General features: G+C 40.1%; 1 protein-coding gene and 1 long non-coding RNA gene across 2 annotated transcripts in view; both read right to left on the minus strand.

The window, feature by feature from the left end:
- LOC146500233 (uncharacterized) overlaps nt 1-21,744 on the minus strand; it is a 262,037-nt gene that overhangs the window by 201,346 nt on the left and 38,947 nt on the right. The window lies entirely within an intron of this gene.
- LOC146500239 (dual specificity calcium/calmodulin-dependent 3',5'-cyclic nucleotide phosphodiesterase 1A-like) overlaps nt 1,933-21,744 on the minus strand; it is a 54,009-nt gene continuing 34,197 nt past the window's right edge. Inside the window, exons 9-16 of the mRNA XM_085135738.1 lie at nt 20,334-20,459; nt 19,554-19,655; nt 17,251-17,371; nt 9,352-9,433; nt 8,403-8,523; nt 7,153-7,337; nt 5,563-5,724; nt 1,933-5,486 (exon numbers count right to left, since the gene is read on the minus strand). Of these exons, the coding sequence (XP_084991864.1) occupies nt 5,434-5,486; nt 5,563-5,724; nt 7,153-7,337; nt 8,403-8,523; nt 9,352-9,433; nt 17,251-17,371; nt 19,554-19,655; nt 20,334-20,459 (952 nt within the window). The 3' untranslated portion in view covers nt 1,933-5,433. The remainder of the gene's footprint in view (nt 5,487-5,562; nt 5,725-7,152; nt 7,338-8,402; nt 8,524-9,351; nt 9,434-17,250; nt 17,372-19,553; nt 19,656-20,333; nt 20,460-21,744) is intronic.

The following is a 21,744-nucleotide window of genomic DNA, read 5'->3' on the forward strand; positions in this document are numbered from 1 at the left end:
ATTGTACTCTCAATTAGAATGAACTTGGCCAGACTTCAAAGGCTGTTGTAAACCATTAAATCGACCCTTTGAACTCAGAAAGTGAAACTTACTTATTCACAGAAGCTTTTTGGGGAAATTCTGCTGATTCAGGTCGACATTTATTACTCCACCAAATAACTAACAGACTCTAACGGTGCAGTTATTATGATAAATAGGCTAACTATCAGCTTTGATCAAGCCAGAGTCTCAATGTGAATCATCTTTGACTATGACAGTCATGTGTTCTTACAGCTATCTGCTGTAAATTGTGTGAACCTGCAAAAAAAAGAAAGAAAAGTTGCAAGCAGTCTTATCAGGTCAGGGGTGGGGAACTCCAGGCCTCAAGGGCCGGTGTAGATCTCACCCTGGGTCAACACACCTGAATCAAATGATTAGTTCATTACTAGGCCTCTGGAGAACTTCAAGACATGTTGAGCTGTGTTGGATCCAGGACACACCTAAAACCTGCAGGACACCAGCCTGTGTGGCCTGGAGTTCCTCCACCCCTGTATTAGGTGATATGAAAAGCAGAATGGCATTACTAAATCTATTTTAGCTCTGAAAAATATCAGTCTCTTCTGCGAAATGTTTACCATGTTGTCTCTGTCTGTCTCCTGTTGGATGCCATATTGCTGTCTACAATCCAACTAACAAGAGCTGCAAGTGTTCAAAAAAATTCTAAAGTTGCTGAAAGAAAAAGTAAAAATAAGATCTCAGCAACATTTTGTGGTGCTGAGAGTGCAATTTGCAGATTTTTAGCTTACATTTTAAGGCATCCCGTTAGTCATACATTAACTTGAAACACAATGCATTGTTACAGTTTAGTCGTGCCACTTTCTGTGCAAGAATAGCGTGTTCTGTAGCTTCTTGTGGTGCTGTTAGTCAGAGAGCTGATTGGATGTGATTGAAGACTCCTTAAGTGTCTCTACACAACACTAATCAATGAATAAAGAGCGGTAAGTGTTATTGTGACTGCTTGTTAATGACAGTGGTTCTCTGCTACCCTCTGGTGGCCGGTAGTTGTTGTGCAACAATAGAATGAGATCCCCACAACATCACAAATGTTGGTTTAGTCAGAGTGCTCTCTGCTGGCAGCACAAATTTAGTGCATCAAATTGAAAGATTGCATTGCGACATTTTCAGCAATATTTACCTGAGTAAGGTCATGAGTGCTGCTTTCTAATAAATGCTATCAAATTCAAGTTCTTAAAAGGTTTCTGGACTGATCCAAAACTTTGTGTTCAAGGCAAAGGTGCACACTTTTTACAAAAGAAGATTAGGTAATAAATGCATGTCATTATAGTGTACATCTGTTTTAATTTTTATGTATGGAGTCTTAGTACAGGGGCACTGTTGTTGTCCCGGGAGCTATGCTGCCCTAGATGAGAGCAAACCCCATTAACCTATACCCAGAAAAGCAACGTGGCTCAGACAGCAACCAGTGGTCTGATGGTCCAATCCTCAGTTACTGAAATTAGGTCCTGCATCATGGAACGTCACCTCTCTGGCAGGAAAGGACGCCAAGCCCTGTGAGAGGCGCCATCTCGATACAGGGGAACAGCCTGTTTAAGGGCATGGCAAAGAATTTCCATTGGATTTGAGTCCACACTTTGGCTAGGCCACTCCAAAAACCCTAATTTTACTTTATTTTTTGACCCATTTTTTTGACCTGTGGACTCACTGCTGTGTTTCACATTATTGTCCTGCAACAACATCCAACTGTACCTGAAATTCAGGACACAAACTGGTGGCTGGATGGTCTCCATAAGGTTTTTCTTTTTGCTAATTGTCCAGGTCCTGGAGCAGCAAACCAACCACAGACCATCACACTACCACATCATGTTACACTGTTGGTATGATGTCATTTTTTATGAAATGGTGAAATGGTAGTTTTACACCAGATGAACTGCATTTTTTTTTACTTTTTAACTTTCTATTTACTCATGTTATCTTTGTCTAATGTTAAAATTTGGTTTTAACTTTTAAGTTTGACAAAAGACAAAGAAAGAAATGAGACTGGTGAAAATTTTCACAGCACAGTAGAAAATAAGGGAAAGTATAATAGGTTGATTTAGTGGATCTTTAGTTTAAAATCTTTTTTTTTCTATAGTATTATGTTTTGTTTTGTTTTTGTCTTTGAAGTCACTTAATATGCATGCACTGGACAGAAATGGCATTCCTGTAGAATGTCCATATAGTAAAAGCAGATACCAGAAGTTCACATACAGGTCTGTTGACCACCAAATGTAAACAACAAGACTGAATAAAATCAAAGACAGAGCCAGATTTGTGAATGTTTAATACAATAATACAGAAAACAGCTGTACAGTATACAGTGCACACTCTCACACTTTCTCTCACACAAACTCACACTCAAAATCTCACCCACACACAGAGTCAAAGAGCACACAATAACTATAGCACACATTGCATTAACAAACACAGTGCTCACAGAATCTAAAGAGCTTTGACTTTCGGCCATTTTGGCTCTGGCCATTTTGGCTCTGGCCTTTGACTCATTGTCCATTGCTATAGAAACTGGTGTTTCTCTTGTCACCATGTTGATTCTATGGCACTTTTCTTTATTCACAGCCAGGTGGAGCGACAGGGGCCCAGCACAGGAACAACAAGAGCTGCCTGAACTCTGGGCTCCTGTCGATTTAAAGGTAAATCTTATTTATTTACTCATGATCACACTTCCTTGGACTCAGTGTTCATTATCATTTTCCATCAGAGTGCTCATCTCCACAATCTCTACAATGATGGAGAGTATAGTGTAATGCTATCCTATGGGTATATTGGCCCAGAATACAATAAGATGGCCCATGTTTTGTTTTTGTTTTTTTTAAAAAGCTCACATGTATACAAATTCACACCGATTCACTGCTGCTGCTCTGCTCTCTGTGCGTTCAAACTGCCACTGTGTTTTGTTTTGATTTTTACTGCTATTAGCCATGGAAAAGGTAAAGCCAGCTGAATGGCAGTAATAGCTTTTTAGCTCCCGAATGTAACATTTTTCAAGTGAAACAGACTCTTCAGTCAGGGCTCAGATACAGATTTGGGATCAACCGTTTATTACAATCAGTTGTAACACAGAACTGACTCTGATTTGATCCTACAGATGAGCGCTGATGTCTTTTTTGGAGATTGCAAAATACTTGGTTTGGCTCAGCAGCCAACAAATCCCTTATTAAATCTTTGTTAATCTTTAGTTACCAAGCCTCTTGCCTTGGAGCTAATCCTTTCTATTAGCTTTCTTAAGTACAGCTCCCCCCTTCACCTTCTACCTAACCAGTAAACATTTAAAAAGATACTAATTAAATAAGCAAATTCAATATCAGCCTCATGTCAAAAGTGGAAAAGAAATAATAAATTACATGCTGTTTCCATGTAGTGTATTAATAGCATATTGTTTAATGTTAAAGTAGAATTTGTTGAAATGTATACTGTCAAATGTGAAAGCAAGAACATGTGATATTTTAGATTATTTGAGTGTTGAGCAGCACCTCATGGCAGCTGTCAAACCATATTCTGTGATCTGTGAGATCTGTGAACTGCAGCAGAGCAGCAACTAGGTCACCTGCAGGTAATGTTCACTACATTGTGCATGCAAACATTAGTTATGCATATAATACAAAGTTTAATTTAATTTGTATTACTTTGAGGAGGCATGTTAGACAGCAGCAGAAATAGTCAGGACGGGGTTAATGAATATTATATCATAATATTCATCACGTTGTAATTGAGATTTGATAAGAAAATGAATTGAAAGAGTGATTCGGTTTCAATAAAATGCTCTTGAATCAAATACACCACTGATGGTGTAAACAAGCTGTGAATAACATCCAGACTCTGTCCTTCTACACAATGGCTATATGGTTTTTTGCTTAGCTACATTTAACACTAAGCTAATTAAGCTAGTGGTATGATTTTTATAACCAAACTGAGCTTGACAAAACATAAATAACTGACATTTGAGATTAAATTTTTATACTGTGCATTTAAAAAGCATCGTGACTGACAACACTTCCTGTCTCTGTCGCATGTTAGTATTTAGGACAAATATTACAGTGTAACCAGGACTGCAAACATTCACTATATCCAGGTCTGTAGTTGCCTCCTTTTATGTTACGTTAAAAGACTGCATACAGGAGACCTCCACTTGGTATATATTGCTAACTTGTTAGCACTGTAAATTGACCAATGCAAGTAGGTCCATGGATTTTTCCTTTGCAAATAAACTGAAAAATTTCATAACTTGTACATCACTTTCTACAATGTAACATTTGTAATGTCTTCTGTACAAAGTGCTGGGATATTTTACACACCTGATAGTCTACAGCTTCTCTAATAGCCATCAGCTATGCTATCAGAATGCTAATATGCCCTCAGTGATAGTGGTAATATACATAAGTTTAGTTTGTGTAATGTTTAAGGTGTACGGCATTTGTGGTTTATCTTAGTTTCGCTCTCTAACATTTGCTAATTAGCACTAAGCACAACTTGCAGAGGGGTACTGGGCATCAACCACCTGGCACACATTTTAGAAAGTTTCTCGGCCGATGCTAGTGCAAGACCAAAAGTTAGAGGTTCCAGTTTACTGAATAACTGCTAACATTTTTGCCCCAAAAGCGTTAGTAATGGCCAAGTATGGTTTAGACCCAAAAAATAGCCTAAGTCGTGCATGCCAGAAGAAATAATTCTGTATGGTATTAATAATCTCAGCATAGTCAATTATGCCAATATTCAATTGGCACCATTTAGCTTGCTACTTAGGCTGTACGATAAACAACTGCTGCAACATCATCCAACATGTTTTTGTTTGACATCATGGGTAGAAGTGTGAGATAAAAAGGAGTAGGAACAAAGAACAGAGCAGCAATCACTTTTCACGCTCATATTATAAGTTTAAAACATCACACCTGTTGTTGTGCTCAGCTGCATTAACAAAACCTTGACAACTGCTTCTTAACAGCTCAGTTAATTATTATTCCTAACAGACATTCAGTCTCCCATCTCCCTGAATAGGGTTTTTAAGCCGCTCCACACTCTTTGGTTTTGACCTACCTGCCTCTGTTTTTATTTAAATGATGACATCTATTTCACAGACAGCATTCCTCTGAATCTCTAATAAAATCACAACACATTTTCACCACTGTTAATGGGCCATGAAGCTGCTAAGAAGCTGTTATCTAATGAATCTTTTCACTCTGAATGTGATATTTTCATGGTCAGTTGTAAAAAAGAAAACCTCCAAAAAAACAAAGGTATAGTGGCCCTTTTCAAAGTCACTGAAGGACCACTTAGTCAGCTGCTGTGTTTAAACAGAGAGTGTGAACTCTGCACGGCAACGCCCTGTTGCCAGGGTCGTCTGCCACAGTCAAATACAGTGGTACGTTTGGCAGAGGGCAGTCAGGCGTTTTCAGGCACTTCATCTTCCTCTTTCTCCTCCTCTGGGGCCTCCCCTGTAAAGGTTACCACAGCTAAAGGTGAGTTTGAGGGTTAAATGTCAGGAAGTTATGTTTGTTGTCAAGTTCATACCATTCAACATTTGGTCTGGTGACTCATGAGATTCACCAGGAGGTGAGCAGTCAGAGTTCTGTGGCTGATCGGCAGTGGGACCATCAGGAGTACGATGGCTGGTTGAGGCATGTGATTGGAGGTCCACACTTTCTTCTTCTTCTTGCGCCTTGCTGGCTAGCTCTGTTCACAATAGGCAAACACAGGAAAATACATAAATTTTCAACTGGGAAAAAAAAATTGTTCCATCAAATCTGGGGATCTTCTTCAAGCCTTTGCCCTTGATGGTTTGAGACTCTTAGCTGTTTCTAGGACTAGTGTTGGAGAAGTTTACACTCAGTTCAGTGTTTTTTGCATCTGATATTTGGTGGATATTTACATTAATGGCAAAGCTTGTGTGTGGGTACATCATCACAACAACCTGACTGGCAAATGTTTCCAATATCAGAATCTATCTCAGAAGATGAGACACGTTCCCACTATATTACATTCCCAGTATGATATGTGGTGCTAAGCCAAAAATCATACCTAACTCAAATGTTGACTACCCAAAGGTAAACAGGTGGCACTTGCACAAAACTTTAGAAAAAGGTGGACAAATCTCAGTTCAACAATTTAACCTCATGTCATGTCAACAAGGAAAAAATGACATTGCAGTGGAAAAAAGCATATCGATTTTGTTGGGATATTTATCGGCAGCACAGTTATTAAATTTTTTTGTCTTACAAATTACAGCAGTCCACAGCTGAGTGTGTGAAACAAGCACAACAAGGCTAAAAGCACAAAGATGGTAGCTTGTATTAAATTAAAGGGTACAATTTCCTTTGACAGAACATCTCAAGAGCATGTTTTATCAAATTGCAGACAAACATTATTTTCTGTGAGTGAGTGTGAGATTATTAAATTATCTTATGCCACATTAGACCCCTAATTAAAGATGAAATCATTATGTAGTTTTTTTTCCATTAGACTGCTGATTTATTGTGAATGAATGATATTGTTTTATGATGCATTATACTGCTGAGTTATAAGAAATACTGTTTTCAGAGAGTCATCACCTTATTTGTCTGATTAGAAAAGAACAGAACGTACTGCACAGGAAGCCAAGGTCATAACTTAGGCTCACTGAGAGAGAGAAAGAATGTGGATGTTTAAGTTTTATGACTAGGTGGAGGGGGGCTGAAGCTATAAGAATGTGAGGAACGCTCAGACACTTCGAGATCAGGCGGACACCCTCCCGCGCTCATCTCCCCTCCGGATGGTTTATGCTCATAAAGTGTTGAATTGTATGGAATAAAAGATTGTTGATTGAGCATTTATACACAGTATTGTCCTTCCTTCAGCCCAAGGAGCAAAAGAATTGGGAGAATTTAACAACTGACATTTATATATTTCTCTTTGTTACACTGAAAAACATCTCGTTTTTTGAGAAATCACTTATAGATTGTTGGATGCTTTGTCTTATAATAGTCCAAAAGTGCAAAACAAAATAATAACACTCCAAATAAAACGATTTTTTTTTCTAAATTTGGTTGTAGAAACTTTACCTTTAGGAATTTACCTCAACTGATTCTGAGTTTCTTGAATATTTGTTTGTGACTGTACGTGTACCGTGCACAGATAGTTCTTTCCATCTGTCCTTGTTGCTGGTAATGACACCAGAGAGGTGCAGCTTCAGTGCCATCAGATCAATGGCTGTCAGGGAAAAGTCCATCTGTCCATCATCACTGTTCCCATGGCGAACACTACTGTGTCTCTGCACTGACTCCACGGTAACTGAACCGCTTCCTGTTAGACTGAAACAGAGAGAGAGGTGTAAAGAGATGAGAGGGACTGCCTTTTCCACCTTGGATGTATTAATGTATTAAGGAAAATTCCATATTGCATTGATTGAATAAAACCTGGTGAATGAGCAATACTTTTTTTCTACATGGCCAAAAACGTTACATTTCTATGAGAAAAACAATGTTACTTGATTTTGTGCAGTGATGACCTGCCCTCACACACCGATCAACATATGCTGTAGTCGAGGCATTTCCTGTGGACATTTAGCTGATTTAAGGTTGGGACTGTTACTGGTTGTTGTACCAACAAGTTATATTTTACCCTCTTTGCCCACTATGTGGTCTTGAAGAACACCAATTACTATTTGTGTCATGTATCTGTACATCGTGCTATGTACAGGTGTGCATCCATGTCCTGCATGCAACTCTCTCCCTAGTTTCCTGTCAGTTCTCTGTACTAATAAAGATTGTATAATAAAGACAAAAATGGCAAAACAAAAAAAACCCCAAATAAATCTTCTTTTTTTTTTTTAAAGAAAAGAATAAGTAGTTGTACAATTGAGTGATTAGACCGGGTTTCACAGTGCAAATTGATCACCCAAAGCATACTGTAAAACAAACATAACAAAGAGTTTCTGGTCTAAGACCAGCCTATTTTCAATGATTTTTCATCCAAAATCATCAAGTATGAATAAAAATGACTTTATGCAGTGCTGTAAAAAAAAATTACAAGTTTGTACAACCAGCTTCTGCAGCAGTAACTTACAGTCATAATTATCTGTATGACTTTATCAGTTTCTCACATTGCTGTTAATGTATTTGAGTCCACTATACTTTATAACATTGCTTTAATTGACTGAGGTTTGTGGGCATCCGTTTATGCACAGTGCCACCACAGATTTCAATGGGGCTGAGGTCTGGACTTCCAAAGACTTGTTCTGATGTGGATTAAGAGTTTCAGCTGTTGCTTCTCTTTTGTTGTGGTTGAGGAATGAGGAATCGTTCATGTTAAAAACCTTGTGTCTAATACACATGTTGAATAAGTCACTGAACCTAGAGCAGTAATAGCAGCAGTACCTGGATCTCCTGTTTCCAGTCTCTCTGGCCTTCCTGTCCTCTTCTATTAGAGGACCAATCACCTTCTCTGTCGTGTCAATCAGTACACTGAAGGTTGGCTCCACAATGAAGTCTATGAAACCTGAATCCCAAGAGAAATGTTAGGATAATAGAAGAAGAGAGAGCAAAATATATAACAAGCGCATCTGTTACGTGTCTGCAGGCTGCATGTTTTCTTTCCCTCTCCTTTTGTTTGCCATTCCCTTAGGTCGCAGACTGCAGGCTGATGTCAATTTGGGGATCTCCAACTAATTAGAGGAGGGAGACCCTGATTGGACGAACCAGGAGGGCACACCTTGATAAGGAGACTCACCTGTGGCTGGGCGTGACTTGCGTCCCTCCTTTGAATTGTTTGGCACATGTGTAAAACTCCTCTGCTGTATTTCTTTTGTTTGATGGTTGTCGTGGGAGTAAAGTGGACTAGGTAAGTTTGGGGACCCCATACACTTACTCACGTAGAGTCTTTTTGTTAGAAACACTAGGTAAGTAGGTTGGTGCCACCCATGTTATTTTGAGCTTGTTTTGAGTTGAGGTTTAGGGTCTTTCCCCCCTGTTTTTGGTTTTCTAGGATAATAGCTCAGCTAAGTTTTGGTTTTGTCTTTTTGGTGTTTTTTTTTTGGCACAACCTAACTGTCCCTTTCTCCCCCACATTTTTTGTTTGAATTTGGGTTATTTTGTGAGAGCGCTGCCATTAAACTTTTTTTATAACACCTGTACCAGGTTTCCAGAGTTGTTGTGTTATCCCCTCCTGCCCTCGAGGAGACGTAACAGCATCATTACTAATAACTTAATACTGGTTCTTTTTCTTATAATAAATCACTACCAGATAGTAAACATGAGAATAAAGTTTCACCAGCTGTTTGCAAATCCAGCACAAGTTTATGAAGTCCTTTCTCATTGTGACTCTTACCTATCTGAGACTGGGCAATCATCGTCGCTTTACGGTCACAGAGAGGAGAAAACGGGAGCCCAAGTTCAACCTCTTTATCTCCCTGGAAACAATATAGAAAGTGGGACAATATAACACTGTGTCTTCAAGTACTCAAGTTAACTTTATGGGATTTGCATTCAGTTTCTGCTTAAGCCTTAAACAATAAAACACAATGGAGACATCCTCCTCATGGAAACAAGCTAAAATATCTTCATCATTACAACATGGGCAATAGAGTCTTTCAGTGTTTCAGAGTGCTTCAGTGATAACACAAAAATGTATTCTTACTGATACAAGTTGACTGGAATTTGTTGGGTGGACTCAAAAAAGTTAAGTGTTGTATAACAAAACAGCTAGCTATGCAGCACCCAGGTCATCACCTGTAACTGTTACAGAGCTCATACAGTTTCTAGTAATAATGTCAATTATGTCGACTATGACAACTGAAAAAGATTTTATTAATTCTAAATGGCTAATTAGGCTAACGTTGCCTTTATTTCTTAATGCAGCAACAATTAGCTAATTTTTCCTTTACTGGTTGATTTATTTTTAACAAGAACCAAAAGTTAAATTGTGGCCTTGTGGTGTTCGCTCGCTCGCTCTGTGGTATAGTATCGCTTCCTGTTCCTGCTCAAACACAGTGGTGTTTCTGAGTAGCTTATTTGCTTAGCAGTTTAATTAACAACTTTTAAATACATTCTTTTTTTTCACAGTATAATCTTCACGTGCTTCATCCGAAGCACACTTTCTGTGTACTCACTACCTAATTTATAGTATTCACTCACTGTCTCTGTACTGTTTCGCTAGCTTAGCTCGTAGCCGACCCGTTAGCACCATGGCTACTTCACCTGTCCCTTCTGCACTTTCTTGCTCATTGTGTCAGATGTTTAGTTACTCCTCGGCCTCCTTTAGCAGTAATGATATCTGTAACAAATGTAGCATATTTGCAGCTCTGGAGGCCAGGATTACTGAACTGGAGACTCGGCTTTGCACCCTCCTCTCACCCTTAGCTAGCCAGGCCCCTGTAGCTGGTGCAGCCGAAGATAGCGTAGGCCCCGCTAGCTGTTCCCCGGCAGATCCCAAGCAGCTGGGGAAAGACGGCTGGGTAACGGTGAGGAGGAAGCGTAGTCCTAAACAGAAGCCCCAGGTACACCACCAACCCGTTCATTTGTCTAACCGTTTTTCCCCACTCGGTGACACACCCACTGGGGGTCAAACTCTGGTAATTGGTGATTCTGTTCTCAGACATGTGAAGCTAGAGACACCGGCAACCATAGTCAATTGTCTTCCAGGGGCCAGAGCAGGCGACATTGAAGGAAATTTAAAACTGCTGGCTAAGGGTAAACGTAAATTTAGTAAAATCATAATTCATGTCGGCAGTAATGACACCCGGTTACGCCAATCGGAGGTCACTAAAATCAATATTGAATCGGTGTGCAACTTTGCCAAAACAATGTCGGACTCTGTAGTTTTCTCTGGTCCCCTCCCCAATCAGACCAGGAGTGACATGTTTAGCCGCATGTTCTCCTTAAATTGCTGGCTGTCTGAGTGGTGTCCCAGAAACGATGTGGGCTTCATAGATAATTGGCAAACCTTCTGGAGGAAACCTGGTCTTGTTAGGAGAGATGGCATCCATCCCACTTTGGATGGAGCAGCTCTCATTTCTAGAAATATCGACAAATTTATTAAACCCCTCAAAATATGACTATCCAGAGTTGGGACCAGGAAGCAGAGTTGCAGTCTTACACGCCTCTCTGCAGCTTCTCTCCTCCTGCTACCCTCCAAAAACCCATCTCCATAGAGACTGTGTCTGCTTCCAAAAAGACAAAAAACAAACTTAAAAACCAGCAACAAACAACTTAAACATTTACAAAGAAAGAATAATACAGTATCCACACCTGAACCAAAGAGTAAAACAGTGAAATGTGGATTATTAAATATTAGGTCTCTCTCCTCCAAGTCTCTGTTAGTACATGACTTAATAATTGATCAACAAATTGATTTACTCTGCCTTACAGAAACCTGGTTGCAGCAGGATGATTATGTTAGTTTAAATGAATCAACACCCCCGAGTCATTCTAACTACCAGAAATCTCGAAGCACAGGTCGAGGGGGCGGTGTGGCAGCAATTTTTCACACCAGTCTATTAATTAATGAAAGACCAAGACAGACTTTTAATTCATTTGAAAGCCTGATGCTTAACATTGTCCACCCCAGCTGTGAAACTCAGAAACCAGTCTTACTTGTTATCATCTATCGTCCACCTGGGCCTTACACAGAGTTTCTGTCTGATTTCTCAGACTTTATATCTGATTTAGTTCTGAGCTCAGATAAAATAATTATTGTGGGTGATTTTAACATCCATGTTGATGCTAAAAATGACAGCCTCAACATGGCATTTAATCTGTTGTTAGACTCAATTGGTTTCTCTCAAAATGTAAAAGAACCCACCCACCACTTTAATCACACTCTAGATCTTGTTTTAACATATGGCATAGAAACTGAACATTTAACAGTGTTTCCTGAAAACCCTCTCCTGTCTGATCATTTCTTGATAACATTTACATTTACAATAATTGATTACGCAGCAGTAGAGAGTGGACTTTATCAAAGTAGATGTCTTTCTGAAAGCGCTGTAACTAAGTTTAAGAATATAATCCAGCCACTGTTATCATCGTCAATGCCCTGTACCAACACAGAGCAGAGCAGCTATCTGAACGCTACCCCAACAGAGGTCGATTATCTTGTTAATAATTTCACCTCCTCACTACGTACGACTCTGGATACTGTAGCTCCAGTGAAAACTAAGGCCTCTAATCAGAAGTACCTGACCCCGTGGTATAATTCTCAAACACGTACCCTAAAGCAGATGACTCGTAATCTGGAGAGGAAATGGCGTGTCACAAATTTAGAGGATCATCATTTAGCCTGGAGAAATAGTTTGTTGCTTTATAAGAAAGCCCTCCGCAAAGCCAGAACAGCTTACTACTCATCACTGATTGAAGAAAGTAAGAACAACCCCAGGTTTCTCTTCAGCACTGTAGCCAGGCTGACAAAAAGTCAGAGCTCTTTTGAGCCAACCATCCCTTTAACGTTAACTAGTGATGACTTCATGAACTTCTTCACAAATAAAATTTTTATCATTAGAGAAAAAATGACCAATAATCATCCCACAGATGTAATATTATCTACAGCTACTCTTAGTACCATTGATGTTAAGTTAGACTCTTTTTCTCCAATCGATCTTTCTGAGTTAACTTCAATAATTACTTCCTCCAAACCATCAACGTGTCTTTTAGACCCCATTCCTACAAAACTGCTCAAAGAAGTCCTGCCATTGATTAATTCTTCGATCTTATATATGATCAACCTATCTCTAATAATCGGCTATGTACCACAGGCCTTCAAGGTGGCTGCAGTTAAACCTTTACTCAAAAAGCCATCTCTAGACCCAGCAGTCTTAGCTAATTATAGGCCAATCTCCAACCTTCCTTTCATATCAAAAATCCTTGAAAGCAGTTGTCAAACGGCTAACAGATCATCTGCAGAGGAATGGTTTATTTGAAGAGTTTCAGTCAGGTTTCAGAGCTCATCACAGCACAGAAACAGCTTTAGTGAAGGTTACAAATGATCTTCTTATGGCCTCTGACAGTGGACTCATCTCTGTGCTTGTCCTTCTTGACCTTAGTGCAGCATTCGATACTGTTGACCATAATATCCTATTAGAGCGATTAGAACATGCTGTAGGTATTACAGGTATTGCACTGCAGTGGTTTGTATCATATCTATCTAATAGACTCCAATTTGTGCATGTAAATGGAGAGTCCTCTTCTCACACTGAGGTTAATTATGGAGTTCCACAGGGTTCAGTGCTAGGACCAATTCTGTTTACATTATACATGCTTCCCCTAGGCAGCATCATTAGAAGACATAGCATACATTTTCACTGCTATGCAGATGACACCCAGCTCTATCTGTCCATGAAGCCAGATAACACACACCAATTAGTTAAACTGCAGGAATGTCTTAAAGACATAAAGACTTGGATGGCCACTAACTTTCTGCTTCTTAACTCAGATAAAACTGAGGTCATTGTACTCGGCGCTGAAAAGCTTAGAAATATGGTGTCTAACCAGATTCTTACTCTGGATGGCATTACCTTGGCCTCCAGTAACACTGTGAGGAACCTTGGAGTCATTTTTGACCAGGATATGTCCTTCAACGCACATATTAAACAAATATGTAAGACTGCGTTCTTCCATTTGCGCAACATCGCTAAAATTAGAAATATCCTGTCTCAGAGTGACGCTGAAAAACTAGTTCATGCATTTATTACTTCCAGGCTGGACTACTGCAATTCATTATTATCAGGATGTCCAAAAAACTCACTGAAAAGCCTTCAGTTAATCCAAAATGCTGCAGCAAGAGTACTGACAGGGACTAGAAAGAGAGAGCATATTTCTCCTGTTTTGGCTTCCCTTCATTGGCTTCCTGTTAAATCCAGAATTGAATTCAAAATCCTGCTCCTCACATACAAGGTCTTAAATAATCAGGCCCCATCTTATCTTAATGACCTTGTAGTACCATATTACCCTATTAGAGCACTTCGCTCCCGCTCTGCAGGCCTACTTGTTGTTCCTAGAGTATTTAAAAGTAGAATGGGAGGGAGAGCCTTCAGTTTTCAGGCCCCTCTTCTGTGGAACCAGCTTCCAGTTTGGATTCAGGAGACAGACACTATCTCTACTTTTAAGATTAGGCTTAAAACTTTCCTTTTTGCTAAAGCATATAGTTAGGGCTGGACCAGGTGACCCTGAATCCTCCCTTAGTTATGCTGCAATAGATGTAGGCTGCCGGGGGATTCCCATGATGCATTGAGTTTTTCCTTTCCAGTCACCTTTCTCACTCACTATGTATTAATAGATTTCTCTGCATTGAATCATATCTGTTATTAAACTCTGTCTCTCTTCCACAGCATGTCTTTTATCCTGTCTTCCTTCTCTCACCCCAACCGGTCGCAGCAGATGGCCGCCCCTCCCTGAGCCTGGTTCTGCCGGAGGTTTCTTCCTGTTAAAAGGGAGTTTTTCCTTCCCACTGTCGCCAAAGTGCTTGCTCATAGGGGGTCATATGATTGTTGGGCTTTTCTCTGTATCTATGAAGCGCCTTGAGGTGACATTTGTTGTGATTTGGCGCTATATAAATAAAATTGAATTGAATTGAATTGAATGATATCCCAAATAGATTGAGGCAAAAACAAATAGTAATGCAACTGGCTACTAACACAGGTAAACACAAAATGCTGTTTCTAAATGAAGGTGTTTATTATTGGGGTGGGAGGGAAATCCAAAACTCCATGGCTCTTTGTGAAAAAGGGATTTTCCCTCTGCCAGATTATAACAAGATTTACTGTGGCGTATCACAAGTTTAGTTTGGAGTTCAATTTCTCTAGCCACATCTGTTCTCAATCAATAAATCACTTAAGTAGGACCTGGCTGACAAAGTGGAGTTGACCAAAAGGTAGACATCTGCCACAATCCAAAGAAATTCAGGAACAAATGAGAAACAAAGTCATTGAAATCTCTCAGTCTGGAAAAGGTTATTGAGTAATTTCTAAAGTTGTGGGACTCCACTGAACCACATAAATAGCGAAAACTGTAAGTGATGAACCTTCCCAGGAGTGGCCAACCGACAGCAACAACTTATCCAAGGGGTCACAAAATAGCCCAGAACAACATCCAAAGGCTGCAGGTCTTACTTGTCTCGGTCAAAGTCAGTGTGAACGACTCCAAGATAAGCAAGACACAGGGCAAAAATGGCCTGCATGTCACAGTTCCAAGAAGAAAAACACTGCTGTCCAAAAAGAAAACAAAGGCTCATCTCACATTCGCCACAAAACATGTTGATAATCCCAAAGACTTTTAGGAAAATACTCTATGGAACCATGAATTCTGCTGCTGTTCGTGACCTCAAGCTGGAGCACATTTGGACTCTGCAGCAGGACAATGATCCTAAACACACCAGCAAGTCCACCTCTGAATGGCTTAAGAAAAACAAAATGAAGACTATGGAGCGAACTACTCAAAGTCCAGACCAGAATCTGATTGAGATGCTGTGGCGTGAAGGTGGTTCATGCTTGAAAACCCTTTAGTGTGGATGATTTACAACAATTCTGCAAAGATGATTGGGCCAAACTTTCCCCACAGCACTGTAAAAGACTCACTGACACTTATCGCAAATGCTTGATTGCAGTTGTTGCTGTTAAGGTTGGCCCAACCAGTTAAATTAGTTTTAGGTAGCAATCACTTTTTCACGCAGTGATTTTTTTCCCCCTTAATAAAAAACACCTCAATTTAGAAACTGTATGTTGTGTTTACTTGTGTTATTGTTGTCTAATATTTACATTTGTTTGACGATCTGAAACGTTTAAGTGTAAGAAACATGCAACAAAAAAAGGAAATCTGGAAGGGGGCAAACACTTTTTCACATCACTGTATTTAGGAGTCAAGTGAAACTGGTTTACTTGTAAGTCTGGAAATATTAATTTTGCAGTAGGCATTACAAAGAGAAGGGTATCACAATTCTGTGTTGTTATATGGAGAAATCCTGTTTTAAAGAACCTTCTAAATTGTTGCTAAGCCATGATGGGAAATGGCAGTCAAGGGTTTACTAAAACACTTTTGCAAAGTATACAACCAGTGACAGTGCCTGTGTTACACTGTTTTTTAGTGTTTTATTGATTTACAGAGGATGATTCCTTGGCTTGATTTGATAGTTGATTTTAAAGTCCACGAGCATCCTCACAAATAGGGATGGGTATCGTTTAGGTTTTATCCGATACCGGTGCCAAACTGGTACTTTTGAAACGGTGCCGGTGCTTAAACGGTGCTCAAACCGGTGCTTAAAGAATGGAGAACACAAAATTGGTCCAAAAACCTCTCATGTTCAGCTGTTTTTTTGTAAAAGGATAACAATGTTAGCCTTTTCTGCAGCTATAGGGCATATATGGCATCACTCTTGGCTGGAAGCAGTGCTTAAACAAAAACAAACTTTGTCCAAAAACCTCATGTTTAACTGTTTTCCACTTTTTCTTTAGTCATTTTAGCCTTTTTGGCCAGGGTGAAGGGAGTATCTGCCATCAAACAAGAAGACAGCCGCATGTAGCTATGCTGATGTTTGCTAGTTCACCTTACATGCATTAATGTAATAACGTGGTTAGCCTACTGAACGTAAATTACACACGAACATCATGAAGCTACTCACGCAGAGAAGAACGGCTGTTGCTGCCATCATCATCCTTCATCACTTCTGCTACACTGGCAGGGCTAGGGGCCAGGACTCTCCTCTTAGGGTTTTTGGGGGTTGTTGCTAACTCTGGGTCCGATAACAGGCACCACACCCGCAGTAGATGTGCATGGTGTGAGGTCTTGCAGCAAGCTATCAAATACGGCGCATTTCTCTGCTTTTAAAAAAAACGCTATGCGTCGCCAGGTGTTTCATCGGATTTGAGGTGTTACCTCCTTTGACAGTATCACAGTATCACCTTAAAGCACTTGTTGCAGGCTGCTGAGTTTGCATATTTTGCTGTGAAGTACAGCCAGACTTTTGACTGCTTCGTCTTGGGCATTTTTAATCTGTAGCTCTGCTCTAAAAGAACGTACGTACCTGGGCCCGCCTACTATCCTCGGAAACGTAAAATGATTGGCTAGAATTCAAAGTGTGTCACAGCTCAGGAAAAAAAAGCACCGAAATGAAGCACCGAAATGTGCGCTGCTTTTCGGTCTGGTTACTACCGTTTATGTCAGAACCGGTGCCATCATGGCACCGGACACCGGTACCCATCCCTACTCACAAATGAGAAACCTCACTGACAGATGTTCGTACCTGTCTAAAAAATTCCTCCATCAGACTGTGGGTCCAGCGGTAGTGCAGTGGCCATGCTTTGGCTGGATGGCTGATGTCTGCAGCATGAAGCATCAGAGACAAAACCTTCACTTTGTCTATACTGGAAAGAAAAAGGAAACAAAATAATTTCATTAACATCCATCAATCAAAAAGAAACTATATTACCTTGACTAAAAACTGAGCATCTACATTTTTGGACCTGTAGATCAGCGAAAATGTCTTTTGAGAATGACTTGTGAAGGAAAGAAACTGCTCTGCTACAGCTTCCCATATGTTATGTGAACAGTGCTGTGCCTTTTTTGTATTTTGATCAGATTGTGCAGACTGTACAGTTCTGCCCACTGCTGCAGCAACAAAAGCAGAACCAGCGTGTTGACAGGCTGATGACAGCGTCTTCCCCCAAAATCCATCCAAGCGTGAGCTGAGAATCACGACAGCTGCCAGCACCCCCTCAATACACACTCAGACACGCTTACACACAGAGACACACAGATACACATTGACACACCTCCGCAGGTCCAGCAGGACTGACAAACATAGAGGAGATACTGGACTCTGGTACTATTCCTGTGATAGCTCCTACAGGAACGCACAGGGCAATCTGGTCCAGCAGCCTGCAGGAGCTTATGTTGGGCCTTTTCACCACACTCCCACAGATGATCTGGTCGTCTCTGTCAGATAGACTAGCCTTGCACAGTCTGCCGGAAAATCTTTTATGAAACTGCAGAGGAATCTAATTTTACATGTTTGAGTGGGAAAAGTCATTTTTGTGCGAAGAATGAAAAGTATTCGTAGTTCAGAGTATCAGCGGGTTTAGAAGTAGTAATTATTAGATTTTTAAGATGAAATTGAAGAAGTCTATTTACATAAGAAAGACGGAAAGACATGTTTTCACTTAGAGAATTTTATTTACCTAAAAGGTTCTTAGAAGTCTTACAAAGTTCAGGGTTAAATTAGCCACAGGCTCGATATAAAACAATGTGGTGACCTGAGACAATAGAAAGCGAACGACAACTTGAAGAGACAACGGCCGAAACAACCATCAGTGTACAAGAAGTGGGCCTACTGGAGAAAAACCTTTTCTACACCTCTATAGTGAGCCACTAAAGTGACTACCAGCGAGAGTGAAAAATATTGTTGACTGACATACATCAGCCGGAGCATCTGCAGGCGACCAGCTGTCAGCTTCAAAGCAATGTGCAACAAGCCTTACTTAATCTTTCTAATCTCCAGCTCAGGGCATAAATCTGGTCACAAAAGGAAATCTTTGAGAAAAAGATGAGTTCTTCTATTCACTTTATCAGTCTGCCTTCTTAGCTTGATAGTTTAGCAACATATTGAATACAACATGATGCTCATTTTGTAAATTATCAACTTCATCAGAGGGGAAAGGGGGATGAAGGAGAGTATGCCTTACTTCCCAGTGTGACTTCCCAGTGATTGACTGGTACTAGCTACTACACCATGTGTGCCCAGTATGTCTTGGTTACTATGCTCAGCTGGAGGTTTTAAGACGGGACCTCACTAACAAATGGGTGACATGATGGTGGCACCATCTAAGCTATAGTCTATGGCTGTTTGCTAATACAGGAACTAATTTCATGCCATCAACACAGCACCATCTTAAACATAATTAGCTGCTACATCTGTTGCAGTGTTAGCTTTCACAGCTGTAAGCCGACCGTTATCGTGAGCTTTCCTCCACCAAACCTAAGCCAACAAATAAGTGATATTTTTCACGGCACGATTTTATAACTAAAGGCTTTCAGGTTTATCGTTTCTTCCGATGACAGACTGCAGACATTCTAAAGTGATATGAGCCAACATTATCTGGAGTCACCAATATGTTGTACAAACTAACCAAAAACATTATCCTATCTGCTAGCAGGACCCTCTCCTGAATCAATTTTATTGGCAATCAAGGCCTCAATTTTGCATGTGGGAGAAATTAAGGATCTGCTAAGATCCTGTTTAATTTTCCAGTTTGCCAGTTACACAACATTTGTGGCCACAGCAGGACATGACATGCTATTTTCATGTGGTGGAAATAAACTGATAGAATGAATCCGTTTCTTTTTACTTTTCCATCTGAACTGGAAAAGTTTGGTCACAATGATACATTTATGCAAAAATAATGTATTTATTTATTAAATAAAGTTGTGGAAAATATGAAAAGTACACAAAGGCATGGATACATTACATAATGTATCATTGGCTATCACTGATCTAATGATAGCCAGTTACAAAGGTCAAAGGTCACTAATAATGGCTAGAGGTCTGACCTGTGTGTCTGTGTTAGGGCATTCCTCATGGTCTTGATCTGCTGGAAATGACACGACATGTCTGTTGACATCACCATCTCTATCACCAGAGACCTTAGCTCCCTATGAAAAATAAATAAATAAACAAACACATCCAGTAATCACCAATCAGTTCTCATCAAAGAGCCAACACCTCTGAAAGTTTGTCAACTTGACATTGTCGAGACGCTGTGGGAACTCAACTTCTTTTGGGTTCAAAAGACAAGTCAAGTAAATAATTAAAGTTTAGGATTAGGCATTGATTTTTGGTTAGGGTTGGGTAAACGGCTAGGGAAAGCATTATGTCAATGAGATGTCCCCACAAGGATAATAGTACACACAGTGTGTGTGTGTGTGTGTGTGTGTGTGTGTGTGTGTGTGTTCACATATATCATCCCAGGTTGGGGCACTAACCAGACTTCACACTAACACATGAGGATCTGTGTCATCATGTGATGAAAACTCCGTTTCTGAAAACAATACTAGCTGGATAGAAAACACTTTAACCAAGGAAACATATTTAAAATATTTTCAGTCACCTGATTTGTACAGAATCTGCTGGGAATTCTGTAAATATCATCAGAACAGTAAGTATTTTAAAATAGCCCTTTCTTTGTATCTTAGAGAATGAGTTCTGTACATCAACACAAAGGACACAAAGTGGAGTTTTGTATGTAGTTGTGATGTCAAAGCTCAGGGTAAGGGCATTTAGGTGCATTAAGATGGAAGCACAAACATCAAGAATTGGCAGTAAGGGCAAACCTCCAGTCATCTTTGTTCAGGTTGACCAGGATATTCATGTCTTCTTCAGCCATCAGCCTGTAGGCAGCGCTGACATGATAGTTCTCCAGCACTGACCTGTCATTGTACAGAATGGCCACTTCTGACCTGACAGACAGACACAACATCCAATCAGATATCTTCTGCAGTTTGTATACAGAAGCCACAACATCAGCAGGTTTCCTGTTGTTCCCCTACTTAAGATTCACATCTATTCTTTTAATATTTTAAACCACACTTGCTGAAATTTTTTGAAAAAATAAGAAGGGTGGGGGGACTCCAGATGAATCCCACTGTGTTTTTCCTAGCGCCTCCTTAAACCTGCTTTTGAATCAAGCATCTGGAACTCTGTTGGATGAATTCACAACTCACCCAATGAACTGGCAGATTCCCATTGTTTTATTATGTAAGATAAAGATGTTTTCATGAGTCTTTAAACACAGGCCTAATTCATATGTTATGTACTACGTGACAAACTTTATATTGTGTTTAGTGTTAAATGTCAAATATCAATTATCTTAAGTTAATTATCTTGAGAAAAACTGTCCCTGTCAAATTAGATCCCCTGACAGTGTTGGGGAGTAACGGAATACATGTACCGCCGTTACGTATTTAAAATACAAAATATGAGTAACTGTATTCCGTTACAGTTACCGTTTAAAAAGGTGGTATTTAGAATACAATTACTTTGTTGAAATAAATGGATTACACGGCGATACTTCCCTGTTTCATATTGTCACGGGTCAGGACTGTTTGGGTTTTGTTTGACAGCTACGTTCTGTTGTTCCAGGTGGCAGCGTTACGGTTGCCATGGTTACAGGGTGACGCTCTCTCTCTGCGTGTTTCCTGGGTGAGAGAGCGCCTTCTTGTTGTTGTTGTGCTAAGCTAATAGGCAGAATGCTACCGGTATAGCTCTAAAGAATGTAGCATCATAGGCAGTGTAGTCCGTGCTGCAGGGAGAATGGACTGCCATACACGTTATGTGTCTGTGAGCGAGGGAGGGAGAAAAAGGAAAAGTACGAGCTGTCATCCAGCAAAAACGGGAGCTGGAAACATGTAAATATAATAATAACCACTGCAGCCAAGAAGAGTGCCTGACAAGCCCAGTTGTAAGTAAGCTATTAAGACTCGACTGTACACCGTGTTCGTGTTTTCCTCCAAAAACAATAAGTTCCATTGGAGCAGCCTTTCAACGCCTCTCTCTGTCTCTCGCAAGCAAAGTTGACCCAGACAACAAAGTAAAGCTATTTTTCGGCTACGAGCCCGACACAGAACCCACCGTATTAGCCAGAGGTCCCTTTACTACGGTTCGGAGCCGCGGACCTTCAGTAACAGTAATAAATCACAGCAATTGTACATTCATTTAGTTGTAAACAGCATGATAATATTTTAA

This window comes from Neolamprologus multifasciatus, chromosome 16, assembly GCF_963576455.1.
Source record: "Neolamprologus multifasciatus chromosome 16, fNeoMul1.2, whole genome shotgun sequence".
NCBI classification, from domain to species: domain Eukaryota; kingdom Metazoa; phylum Chordata; class Actinopteri; order Cichliformes; family Cichlidae; genus Neolamprologus; species Neolamprologus multifasciatus.